Source organism: Dromaius novaehollandiae, chromosome 1 (assembly GCF_036370855.1).
Source record: "Dromaius novaehollandiae isolate bDroNov1 chromosome 1, bDroNov1.hap1, whole genome shotgun sequence".
NCBI lineage: Eukaryota > Metazoa > Chordata > Aves > Casuariiformes > Dromaiidae > Dromaius > Dromaius novaehollandiae.
Window position 1 is genome coordinate 133,428,048 of NC_088098.1, and position 13,266 is coordinate 133,441,313.

The window sequence follows — 13,266 nt, forward strand, 5'->3', positions numbered from 1 at the left end:
CCCCAGCTGCTGGCCCACCGTTGGCCTCCGCGGTGCTCTGTGTCGCGGCAGTGGATCTGTCTGAGAGGCCGCGCAGGGAGGGAACCTGAGGGAGCCATCAGGGTTACACAGACCTCTTTTCTCTTGCTTTTTGGATTTCGTCCCCTTCACCCCCCACCACCGCATCCATTCCTGGCTCTGGCTCAGCTCCCAGCCCTAGAGCCAGCGCTGCCAAAGGAGGACAGGGCCTGCTGGCAAAGGGAACACTGTGTCTGGACCTGCTTATCCCAGAGCTGCTGCAGAAGGAAACCCTCATTAGGCTGCAGCCTGTGATGAAAGCCCAGCACCTGGGTGCAGCTGCACTCACAGCTGAAGCTCCTGGTGAAAGTGCTACAGGCGCAGCACCCAGCTTGTTGTTCCAAACAACTGAGGTTTATGGGCACCTTGTGTTATTGAGATCCGGTAGCAAACAGGGTTAAACTGGGCAAAACAACGTCTTTATGAATGGCAGCATCTAAGGTCTGGTCCCTCATCACCAGCATGAATGACTGCTGAAGGGGCGACAGAGGGCTGAAATGCTTTGGAGTTGTCCCACCCGTGGACCATGGACAAAATTCACCGGGAAAGAGAAATAAAGCACCTCTTTCCTATGTTCTCCCCAGTGCCTGTATGTGTCATTTTGCTAGCAAGGTAGATGATTTTTTAACAGGATCCGGACTTATGGTTTCCAGTGTGATGACAGAAAGCAGGTTCAAGCAGGAAATCGATTTCCAAAGCTATACAGCAACAAAAAACTGCATTTGTTCAACCCCTCCCGCTCCAGACTAAGGCACACGTAAGTATCATTTTGCTTAGCAAGACAGTTTTCACTTACTAAAACAGTAGTACAGTGTGTATGGTCCTCATCGGAATCCAAATAGCTCCAAAACACCCCTTGTTTACAGAGGATGAGGTAGAATTTCATGAAATCACATAAAATAAACAAATACGGTAAAAAAACCTTTACTTGTGGCTTCAGCAAAGGGTGAAATTTATCAGTCCCTCTGGATCCTCTCCTGCCCCCAGGTCTGTTAGCTCATGCTGTAGCAAAATGGTCTGGCATTTATCAATCCTGTCACTTTGCAAACCTTGAGCATGTTTGACCTGGAAAGCAGGGTGTCAGAAGAAGATTGCTGGCTCATATGTGAACACCTCCACCCAGAATTTCTCAGGGAAAAAAGAAAAGCCTTAAGTGATCAGGAGACATAACCTGCCCAGAACTACTATTCCTGGTAGTAACTGGATCCTGAGAGCCCCAGGTGAAAATCAGAGATAATCCCGGTGTACGTGCTTCTAATTGGGACTAGCTGAAGGAGGGAAAGCTGACCCAGTCAGCTGCAGACCGTCCACAGGAGTTCATGCGTTTGTTCCCGGTTGGTAACCAAGAAGGCAATTATGCAAAGCTTCCCCTATAAACAGATTTGAGTTTATTATGACACAACTCGAGATCTATTTTTGTCACTGCTTTGTGCGAATGTGTTACCCTTGTGATTTCCAGGCAGGTCATTCAAAGTCAGCTGCTTTGGCTTGGGCCGGTTGTAAAAGCTGCTCCATTTCCCCCGGCCCTCACCTCGCTGCTGCTGGGAGGGAGGCCGAGGGGTTGTGCCTGCAGGCTATTCTGGTAGCTGTGAGTTATGGGGATATCATGTGAACCAAAGAGCCCAGAAATGCATGTCAAACTGAACCAGTGACTAATCATGATATTTTGGTTGTCTTAGTGCCTCCAGGGGAAAAATTTATGGGCTTAGAAAATCTTCATGTAACAATCAACTACCCGGGGGTGCTGATTTGATCTTTGGCTGAGACTTCCTCAGAGAGTGCGGAAAGATGACCAAAAGGGGACTGTTGTCCCAGGGGCAGTGAGATCTAAACTTAGATAAGTTTGAAACACAAACAAGGCTCAGGCAGGGCAAGAAACGAGAAAAGCCGGAGCTCCCTTCTCATCTGTTTCTGCTTGGAGCCATGTACTGTCAGCTGGAGAAGATCTATTTGATCTGCCTGAGGAGAAAGAAGGGTCGAGGGCGACGGCTGAGCAGACACAAAGTGCCATTTGTTGAGATTGTCATCTAGCTCCCTCATCTGTCACCTGATGGCCAGCCAAGCAAGTGCTCAGCACAGCCATGGACCATTCATCCTTGCAAAAGCAACGGAGACAAGAAAAGTAAGCATCCTACAGCTGTTATGGCATTCAGCTGTTTTTTCTATGAAAGAATGCATTGAATTCACTACAAATCTACTAACTAACCCCCTATGCCAGGCAGGACACTGATTTTTTTTTTTTTTTTTGGTCGGGCTTTTCTTTAACAGCTGGAGGTCTGGTGGGCATTCATACAATGGCGGTTGAGTAGGGCAGCTGTTTTGGTGTCTAGTTGCATTTTAACTTTAATAACTCAAGTGGAAAGCATTGCACTATCTATGATGAGTTACTTCCTGTCCTACTGCAAAGCACACTGCAATGCTGTGCTCTCCCAGTACCAAATCCTGAGATCAGAAGGCTTTCTGTGTGATATTTTGCTGAAAGTGAAGGAAAATGAATTTCCTGCACACAAGTCTTTGCTGGCATGTTCCAGTGACTACTTTCGAGCCATGTTCAAAAGTTACACCCAAGAATCTAAAGCCAGTGTAATTCATCTGCAAGTTGTCTCACCCACCGGTCTCCAGCATGTCCTAGATTTCATTTACACTTCCTTGTTGCCCCTTTCTTTTGAAAGCCTGGAGGATACCTTGGAAGCTGCAAGTTACTTGCAAGTGACTGATGCTATTGGCTTATGCAATCAGTACTTGGTTAACAATCTTACCTTGGAAAACTGCTGTTTTTCTGCCAATGTTGCAAGAAAGTTCTATCTTCCAGATGCCTTAGCAGCAACAGAAAAATACATTATCAATAATCTTTGGAAGTTGCTGGACTTGGATTTTACAGGACTGCTTCAGCTGAACTTCAGGTCTTTGCTAGCAGTGGTTGAATCACCAGACCTCCCTAGGGTGAAAGAAACCCGCTTGCTGAATCTTGTGCTGATGTGGCTGAAGCAGGACACATCCAGGCTGGTTCATAAAAGTAGCCTTTTAGAGCACATAAGATACGGTCTCATCCCGGTGGAAGATCTGAGAAAAACGTACACACAGTCAGAGGTGCCCCTCACCGCAGGTATTAAGTGCTTGATCATTAAAGCAATAAATTACCATGCATCTGCTTTCAGACAGCCTGTCCTGCAGGATAAGTCCACCACTCTGAGGAACCAGAAGACCTGGATCATTCTGCTGGGGGGAGGGACAGCAAGTGAGGGGCTTGGCACCGAAGTGGTGGCCTTTGATGTTTACAATCACAGATGGCGAGCTCTCACGCAGGTACAGGACAGGGTGCAGAACCACAGCATGTGTGTGGTGGGGAACTTCCTCTACGTGCTGGGTGGGGAAATAGAAGGTGGTGCTCTGGGAGATGCAAAACCTGACAAGGTCTTATCGGTTACAAACAAGGTCCACCGTTATGATCCGAGATTTAATAGGTGGACACAAATCACTGGCATGCTGGAAAAGAGATGCCAGTTTTCTTGTTGTGTCCTAGGCAACAGTATCTGTGCCATTGGTGGAAGAGGTGAGAATGGGTTGCTGCATTCGTCTGTGGAAGTCTACGACATCAGCAGGGACAGGTGGATGAAGGCCAGGGAATTGCCATGCAAGATACATGGCCATGCTGGTGCCATTTGTAAGAATACTATATACATCTCAGGTGGCAAATGCACAGATCAAGCCAACACAAGTAAGGATGTATATTCTCTGAGCTCACTGGAAGGGCAGTGGATGAAACAAGCCCCCATGAGCATTGCTCGGTTTGGGCACCAGATGGCAACAATCAGAGAAGCCATATTCACATTTTTAGGATTATATGAACCATTCTCTGAAATAGAGAGATATGACCCTGATCAAAACCAATGGACTCGTTTAAGGCCATTGACCTATGATCGATTTTGCTATGGCCTGGCGGTTGTAGAAGAAACTGCACTTCTTATTGGGGGAAAGAAATGGCAAGACTCACAGGAAGTCCCCACTCAAGATGTGGTTGGCTACGATATTGACAATGATGGCTGGGAAGAGATCTGCAAAGCCCCCTCGCCCTGGTGGGGACTGCAGTGTGCAGTGCTGCAGCTCTCTGAAGAGGCCGATGAACAGGACAATGACAGCCAACAAAAGAAGCAGCAAAGCTGCTGAGCTAACACTTTGTGGAGTAATCATCCCAGGACATAAGCCAGCAGGGCTGTCCTGGAGAAGAAAAAGGAAATTGCAGCGGCACTAAATGTGACAGACTCGAGGTTTTGCTTTGACAAGCAATACGCTTGGTGGAAATAGGCAAGAAAACCTGGCTCTAGCATAGGAAAAGGTGCTGTGATTTATACAGCTGAAAGCTCATCTCAAGGAGGATGGATGTAGCAAGTAGCATGTTTGGAGGCGATGAGCTAGAAAGACAATGTTTGACTTTTTTTGGAAGAATAATACCTAGATAGCAATTAATAGCTGTTGCAAGTCAGATTTTTCAAAGGTTAAAAAATATAATCCATCTTCTCTGTTTTCCTAATCAGAGGTGAACTTCCCAGCTGGTAAGTGCTATTGAATTTTATGCTATGGCTAAGCAGAATGAAAGTGAGCTGTATAAAGACTAGAAAATTGATGCCTATGAGAGCTAATAATAAGTAGTGCCAAGAAAAAGGTATTATTTGATATGCTACATACTAGGCAAGAATGCCTTAGCTAACCAGCATGAAATTACTGGACAGAAAGCATGGTTTTTTTGAAATGTAGCCTCAGTTATGACCATATGTTAAAACAGTGATTGTTCCATAGAAGAACTGAAAGTCACTTCTCTTTGAGCAGCCTTTGTTGTAGTATGCTTTTCAGATGCTTATTTTGTCTTATTTTAAACACACACCGTATTGACACAGTACATTTCTTTTGTATACAAACCTTGTGTTAGTTTAGATGGCCAGGACTGAACAGGTATACTTATTTTAAGGCTCTACGAACCCTGTTACAGGAGTTGCAGTAGCTAATGCCCTGATACTTACCTGGGTACTTTACACTTTATTATACCTGGTCAGAACGGTAAAATTGTTCACAGTTGCTGAACTAGCACATGAGAGAACCAGGCAGTCAAAAAAGGTTTACTTTCATCAAAGAGGACAAAGGGGAGGAAGGTGACCAGAGGTTTTCAGAAGTCTCTATTCAGTGTCTGCCTACATCCAAAACAGCAATAGCCTTACTTCCTCTTGGCCATGTTGGCAGAGTCCGAAGGCACAGACTGTAGTGCACTTTAAGCCATACTGCTCTGTGAAATGCAGGTAACATGTCCAGATGCCAGAGAATCACTCTTGTATGGAGTCTATTGAATCTCTAATAATAAACAGTGATTTAAAAGCTAAATTTATTGTACTTCATTTTACAACATTCCCTTTCTGAGCTGAGGCTTAATACAATAAAAATATATATAGAAGAACATTTAATAGTCTTAAGGCAGCACAATGGATAGGACACGTTCTTTGTCACTAGACTAGCTTAAAAACCTGTAATGTTTAATTTTCACCTTTAAAGCAATCAAGCTGACTTTACTAATGTAAAGTGCAGACAGAATAGCTGTTGCATAGCAACAGATCTAAGTCTTCTGATCTGCCTTGGTTTTGACAAGGAATCAACTACACAGTGTGCATATACATCCATCAGATAGCTATAAAGAGTTTTTATATGAATATATTTACTTTTGGTCCAGTAAACAATAGCAAGAGAATCTAAATGCTTGGAACAATAGCACAATCCATCTCAAGTCAAGCATTTTTTTAAGAGAAATTTACAAAAACCTCACAAATTTAATATACAAGTCAGTACCCATGCAGTAAATAAATGTCCGGTTTATACAAACAATATTCTTCTAAATGGTACAAATATTACACTGGATCAAGAATTCTATACAAATGTTAATACATGATTTGTCATTCATATTGATTTGAATATAGGATTACCTAAAATGGGCTACAGAAAGGCCACTCTTCTGTACAATTGTGCAAAATCTGCAAAACATTTGCAATCTAAATGTAACAATATAACCAGGAAGGAAGGAAGGAAGGAAGGCAGAAGGAAGAAAGGAAGGATGGAAGAAAGTAAGGAAGGCAGGAAGGAAGGCAGGAGGAAGGAGAAGAAAAAAAGTTATCTGTCCTTTCTTTCATTCATCCCATCATGGAGATAACTGCCAGGAAATATCAGAGCTCATAAAGTTTAAAGTACATTCACTGAGCTGTACAGACAATAGTTGGAAGTTGGTTAAGAGTACAACTCACTGTAAGAAGTATAAAGGAGGCTTTTCCCTTTCACATGAGCATTATTAAATCATATCATGAGTCCTAACTTACACAGCAAAACACTGAAAAGCAGCACAAATATTTTGTCAAGCTCTGCTCACTTTTCAAAAACAAGCCCATAAAGAGTAAATACATGATTTAAGATTTACCTCCCACTTTCCTAGCATGTGCCTAACTCCAAGGAGATATTACTACTCATATTCACTGGGTTGTATCCAGCACATCTCAAATCTCATGGAAGTTTAAAACATTTTAATTGGTTTGTGAACTCAGCAGAATCCAGAGATTTCCCTCTCCTTTCAAAAGCAAACCAGACTTTTTTAGTTCTCAGCTATTTTTCAGGTTCTGTGCTCAACTCTGTTCCCATCACACATTTTCCCTGCATACAATACAGTCAAATTTCTCAGCTCACAAAACAAACAAAAGACTCCTTGAAAAATCCCATTCATTCCTTTCCTACTGTGGGAATTTTTAAAGCCTCTCAGATTCAGAACATTTCACTGGGAACCTTTTCCACTGCTGCTTTTCTAGGCAGGAGAAATACCTTTATCAAGGATGTTCAAAGTCGAAATTTTCTCTTTTCCAAAATCTGCATGTTATACTGATACCTTCAGTAGAAAAGCAGCATGAATGACAGGACCATAACTAATTTTTTAAAAAATCAACCAAATATAATTAAGAGACAAACAACACATAATTTGGTCTTAATTAGAATACAAACCAGCATCCCTTTGCACTGATGGTAAACCTTAGCAACAGGCTTTAAAAAAGCACAAGGAAATAAGACCCAACCTTTTAACACTTAAATTCACAGTAGTCATTTTTGTTTGCTGATTTTTATCCTTTTATCTGTTTGACAAAACTGAAACACAGCTACTGCATTACACCTTTTCTCTGTCATTTACGAAAACTCCTAGAGTTTTATTAAGTGTAAAAAAAGTTTTTTTTCACACCACCAAAATAGTACCTGCACTCCAAAAATGCAATGTAATACTGGAGTTACATAATATAAAATATCATTGTAAAAGTGACCTTCAGTAACAAAACATTCATCTTGTAGAACTTTCTGTGCAAAGGCCACAGTCTTCCAAAAATGCTTTTAAATACTTTCTTTAATAGTTATAGATCATGTTCATTTATTTCACAGAAGGTAAACACAAGCAGAGCATGGTAGCATATAAAATATACAAATCCTCATTAAAGATACGGTATTGTTAACCAATGAAGGTTTACTTCACACAGCTGAGTAACATTAAAATATAATTTACTAGAGCTCCCACATAGTGATATAAAAACTACTTTATGCACTTAAGTAAAGGGCTGCAGTGTAGTAAATGGGCAAAAAGAGAGCCCTTTATACATGCGTTTCAATGTAAGAGTGAGTGTGTGCTAAAGAGGCTATAAGTGCATCCACCTCGGAAGAGCCATTAACAGAGTCCCTCGGGGTACTGCCTTGACAGATGTCCAGGAAGAGGTCGAGGTACATTTGCTTCCATTCTTGAAAGTCTCTGGACGTCAAATCGGGATTATCCAGAACTTTATCTATAATGGCTACCTCTCCCTCTCTGGCCTGCGGGAGAAAACAAACAAGCAAGCAGTCACTGGGGGTGATGAGTCACTAACAAAATCGCGTGGGTGGAACGGGAGGAAAGGAGCAGCAAATGTGAGCTGCACGGGCGTCTGAAGCAGGGAAGCATCTCACCGCTGCACCCAGCGCTTATGGGCAGGAGTGCTACCTGCCTGCCAGGCGTCACGCGCCCCCCGGGTGTGAGGGCTTTCCTCGCCTTGTCCAGCATCCTCCAGCATGGCTCTTCTCCCCTCTCCTTGCCCCTTGCTCAGCTCAGGTGAAAAGCAAACCCTGTGCTGTTTACTATTAGCTGTTTTCCTGTCTCTAGATCCATTTCATGCTATGCAGTGCCATCTGTTTGCTCTTCTTCATCATCCTAAGAAATGCTGTGTTTGTGTGTGGGATGCAGGCAGATGGCCTCTCGCCTGCCAGCAGAGCTAAGCCTTTTTTACCAGGCTTGTCATGGGGACATCTGAGAGCTACACTGTAAAGGACTGTGCAAGGACCTTTTAACTTGCTAACTCGCCTTTAAAGCCCATGTATGCACAATGGGCTGGCTTGCTGCTGCCTCCTCCTGCCACTGTAGTGGCAAAGAAAAGCCGAAACAGGTAAAGTCTAAAAAAGCTGCTGATACCTCCTTACCCATCATAGAGACAGGCAATGTCAGTGTCTCATAATCAGTGGCCGGTGATGAGTTTCTCGAGAGATGACAGCCAGCCAGTACAGATCAGAGTAAGCCTCAGATACACACGTAGCTGCGCATGGCTGTTGCACCCAGCAGAAACTAGATGCAACAGACTTAAGCTTTGGAAACACATTTAACACTCAGATTTCCAGCATTACTCGGCTGCATAGGAATGATATGGGCATCAACAACCTCCTCACTATCCTCTGTGCCAGAGAGGTTTCACAGTCCTCACTGCTAACTCATATATTCCCCGTACATATGATGAGTGTGTTAAATCTTGTTAAAGAGCATGTTAAAGGGAAACATTATGCTGTGTCAGCCTGCAGCATGGCAGAGGTCCTGAAGGGTCAGATAAGTCACCAAAAAGCAGTATATTGAATGGCATTTTTTATGCTTTGCAAACAATAGCTAATCAATGCTATGTGCTGGAATTCTCATTTTCAGAAACTGAGGTACAAGCAGAGAATGACCAGTGGAAGTAAAAATATGGGAAGTCCTGATCTCTGCGTAAACTACCATAACCTGCTCCTCAGAGACCATGACTGCTATCTTATCTCCTCACTGCTACCCACATAACTCATTCTAGCTGACAGGAAAGATGGTTTTGTGGTTATATCTCAGGACAGAAAACAGAGATCTTTTCATTAAGGACTTAGATGATGGAACTGAGACTTCATGGATGATACCAGCTAGAAGCAATTTGGAGGGCTGGATCAGATTACTAACAATTTTGATAAATTGAGGAAGCCAGAACATCAAATCCAACAGGCCAGTGCAAATGGCCTACATTTAGGAAGGAGATACCAAAGGCACTGCCAAAAAGCAAAAATAACTAGTATCTAACCATCAGTATCTACTGGTGGGTACTGCTACTAGTAGCACGGCAGAGATGGCGCTTTGGGCTACAATGGAGCTACAAACTCTGCATGAGTTACTGCAAGGCCATTGCAAAACAGGCACATACCATTGTAGACTGATGCTGTATGCAAGACAGAGCAGCTATCTAACTTTCTTTGGTACTCACCAACATTGTATGTCCAATTTTTTGTCATGTACTTTAAGAATGATTTATACCGATCAAAGTCCAGATAAGAATGATGAGGGGTTTAGAAAACCTGTCTTGTGGAGAGAGAGGGAATGAATTGTGTTTGTTTGGTCTAAAAGAAAGAAGACCCAGAGAAGCACTAAAACAGCCCTCCTCTGTGTCAAAGGGGTGAGTTGTTGATATTCCCTGGAGGAAAACAATGTCATCTGTAGAAAGCCATTGGCTTAATTTAGTTCAGGTATCAATAAGTGCTAACAAGAAAGACAACTAAGCATGGCAGCAGGCTACTGATAGTCATTGCATCATTCCTGGAAATTTTAGGGCAGGATCTTATTTACTGCAGACCAACATCTTTCACACAGTTTTGGTGCGAGTGATCCTGGCATGGTGCAAAAAATTTCATGCACCTATACTGCATGAAATTCCTGCCGCCCTACATGTCTGACATTACTGTGATTTTATTTCAGTTTCTCATGCTGCCACTTCTCGTAGGAGACTTGTTGAAAACCTGCTCAGCTACTCTGTGTCTTGATTTTTTTCTGCCAGCCTCTAAACCTGTAGAGAGTCACATACCTGGATATTATAAGTATCTATTGCCTTCAATGAGATGATACAAAGCAGAAAGTTAAGCACGTGTAACATTTTTTTTCAGGATGGGAGCCCCGTAGCATGAAAATAATATTGCTTAAATGCTACTCTAGGTGATGGAAAACTAAATTAATTAATGTTGATAAAGCCCTCTTTGATGAAAGCTGTTAAAAAAAATCCACTGTACAATTATCTGGTGACTTAAAATGTGGTAATTTAATATAGTTAACAGGGTCCCTGGGGAAGCCCAGCATATTGTTTGTTGTAATCTCTGACAGTACAGATTTGATACTGCTGTAACAAACAAAGAAGCAGACAGGGAAGTTAAACAAGCTGTGGTACATTTAGAACAATGACAAAAACCTTCAAATCTATCATTACCACTATCTATTTATTTAATCAATCTTACCGATTAAATACAATGATCCTGTCAGTTTATGCAGAGTGCAAGGACACAGTTCATTGCTAGACATGCTCAGCCATCAGAAAACAATCAAATGTTTTCAAAAGTACTGCTCCCTGCCAAAAGGCTGACTTTGCTTAAGCTTCAACTCTGGCAATTACAGACTAAATATATTTTGGTAAATGAAAATGTTCAGGGACAAAAAAGGGATTAAGGTCCACTCCGATAATTTGTTGTCAAATTATGTTAAACTAGCTAGAGGAGGAGTAGCTTTCTGAGATTTTATCTCCTCACAAATGAAAACTGATCCCCTCACTTCCACTGCTCTCCCAAGGTACTTTTTTCTATGCTTTGGGAACAGCATTTACCCACGTCTTGTTGTTCATTTCACACACTAGGTTCAGCCTGGACTCCAGCTGTGTACAATTAATCTCTGAATACAGTACAGTAAGATCCAGGCCTGGGGCAGGATTTCTTCTCCCTCTTTCATCTCACCTTTAAAGTGCTTTTCAGAATTCTCAGCTGGTGCAGTTTTTCATTGAATACTGGATCGCTACATCTCTTTATAAAAGATTTCTTATACTCCAGCTTAGTGGAAATCCGTTGTTCTCCTAAAGGAGACAGGCTGGCCTGCTCCAAGGCTCTGTACAAGTCTTGCAAGGATTCTGCTGTTTTTTCATGTATAGTTTCAGCTGTAATGAGAAAAAGAAAAGGGGAAAAAAAGAAGAGGAAAAAAATGGAGAAAGGAACAGTGTATCATTAAGACGGTTACACAAAAATCTATCAAAAATCTTTGCAAAAAGTTTAACAGGTTTAACTAAACCAGAAAGTGAACATTTCACATTTCCAGAAAAAAAGTGCTGCAAGCCTCGCTACTCCTTCTCTAACTATTGCCTTCAAGAGAAAGGGAGAAAAACTTCCAAGAATTATAAAGCCTTGACCAGTACAGAAAGAAGAAAAGAGAAGTAGTGCAAGGTGAAGTAACCTTACGGTCACATACTGTCAGAAATCACATCTTTAATTGTAATTAAGTATATTGGTAACTTGGTTATTACAAGAAAAGGGAGGATTAGAAGCATCCTGTTGAAGAAGGTGATGAGGAATCTAATTTCTGTCAGAGAGTACTGATGTGTTCTGACACTCCAGGATATGTTTCTAACTGATGGTCTTGGAATGACATGTCATTTTCCTTCTTACTAGTTTAAAGCCCACTTCTTTTTGTCTGTTTTTGGATATTCATGAGTGTTGTTCAATAGTCAATAATGCTATCACTTGCGGTATTTTTTTGCTGTACTAGTACGCAGACGCTGGACATAAGAATGTATCCATGAGTGACTAGTCAGCAGCGCAGCAGCCAAACCACAGCTGTTTGCATTATGGATTTTTTGGTGTTCATTCTGACTAGCACCAGGAGCATTTTAAAGGAATAAAAAATGAAAGATTTTGCTCCTTTAAAAACAAAATCAGCCAAAGATTGGTTAGAAAGCATCAAAACATCAGCTTCTGACACATTGTTTTCCCCATACGAAACTTTTGATGACTCAGTAGAAACTTGCAAAGTTTCGGTGAAGCCACGACCAGATGCGTGGTGATCAGCAGAAGCCAGGGCAGGCCTGTGGGAGCGAGCTGGGCAGGCAGCACATCCATCCCCGACATCACCGACACCTGCACATGCACCAGTGGCTACCGCCTGGTGAGCTCAGATCTCTCCGGAGCCCGAGGGATGGGACCCTCCCACCCAGTTTTGGTTTTCCTAATCGTGTACATTTTCTTGGGCCAACATGCCCATGTCCTCAGGATGCTTTCATTAAATCCCCTGCAGGAAGGGTACAGCTCTTCAGTTTCAAGCATAACTTCTATCCTGTGGGTGATCCCATGCCAAGAAATGGCCGTACTCACTGGCTGAAAGTTCAGCGCATGCTGAAGTACCCCTACACAGCAAAGCCTCAGTCTCCCCCCATGCTTGGTGGGTTTTCTATCCGTACCACCGACAGGGTAGTATGGTGGGACAAGCTAGTGTTTAAAAGTGCCATTTCTATGCTGAGAAGACATGCTCACCATGAACTACCTGAGGCATCCTCTCACTCAAGCCAGCACCATGCAGTACAATAACTACTCACCTCCGCTCCAAACAAGAATGCCACAGACCAAAATCTCTACCTCCCATCACAAAAGTATTTACATTTGTATAGATCTTTACACAGTCAAAGAATTTTGCAGTCAGCAATTAATCTTGTTCTCTCTCTAGCCAGTTTATTCCTTTGTACTTTTTGTGTTGTTCAATAGCCAATAACGCTATCACTTGTGGTATTTTTAAAGCACTTGTTTTTTTAATCACTTGTGGTTTTTAAAGCACTCATTTTTTTTAAAGTGATACAGACATGAAGAAGGACTAGAGGTTTTTTGTCGATGGAGGTGTTGTGGGTCTGTTGGGTTCTTTCAGTTGGTATATATACACTCACTAAATCCTCCCATTGTGTATTGTATGGCTTGGAGACCTGCATTCATCACTGTACATGCAGGTAAAACTTGAGGAAAAATAAAAATGAGATGCAGTTTGTTCTTGTGTTTATTAAAAACATCTAACGTGTTAAAGGGGAAAATATTCAGTAGCTG

General features: G+C 42.2%; 2 protein-coding genes across 5 annotated transcripts in view; one reads left to right on the forward strand and one right to left on the reverse strand.

The window, feature by feature from the left end:
* Positions 1-2,322: 2,322 nt before the first annotated feature.
* Positions 2,323-4,259, forward strand: KLHL34 (kelch like family member 34). The gene has a single exon (XM_026120673.2). It carries the CDS (start codon positions 2,434-2,436, stop codon positions 4,222-4,224), a length of 1,791 nt encoding a protein of 596 aa, XP_025976458.2. The 5' UTR covers positions 2,323-2,433; the 3' UTR covers positions 4,225-4,259.
* A 1,155-nt stretch (positions 4,260-5,414) lies between these two features.
* CNKSR2 (connector enhancer of kinase suppressor of Ras 2) overlaps positions 5,415-13,266 on the reverse strand; it is a 223,382-nt gene continuing 215,530 nt past the window's right edge. For all 4 annotated transcript variants that reach the window (XM_026120684.2, XM_026120683.2, XM_026120682.2 and 1 more), the window contains 2 exons: positions 11,146-11,342; positions 5,415-7,929 (listed from right to left, as the gene is read on the reverse strand). In XM_026120684.2, the coding sequence (XP_025976469.2) occupies positions 7,714-7,929; positions 11,146-11,342 (413 nt within the window). In that variant the 3' untranslated portion in view covers positions 5,415-7,713. The remainder of the gene's footprint in view (positions 7,930-11,145; positions 11,343-13,266) is intronic.

Excerpts from the sequence above, each read along its gene's own strand:
- KLHL34 (XM_026120673.2), top strand. The coding sequence starts at position 2,434 with ATGATGAGTTACTTCCTGTCCTACTGCAAAGCACACTGCAATGCTGTG.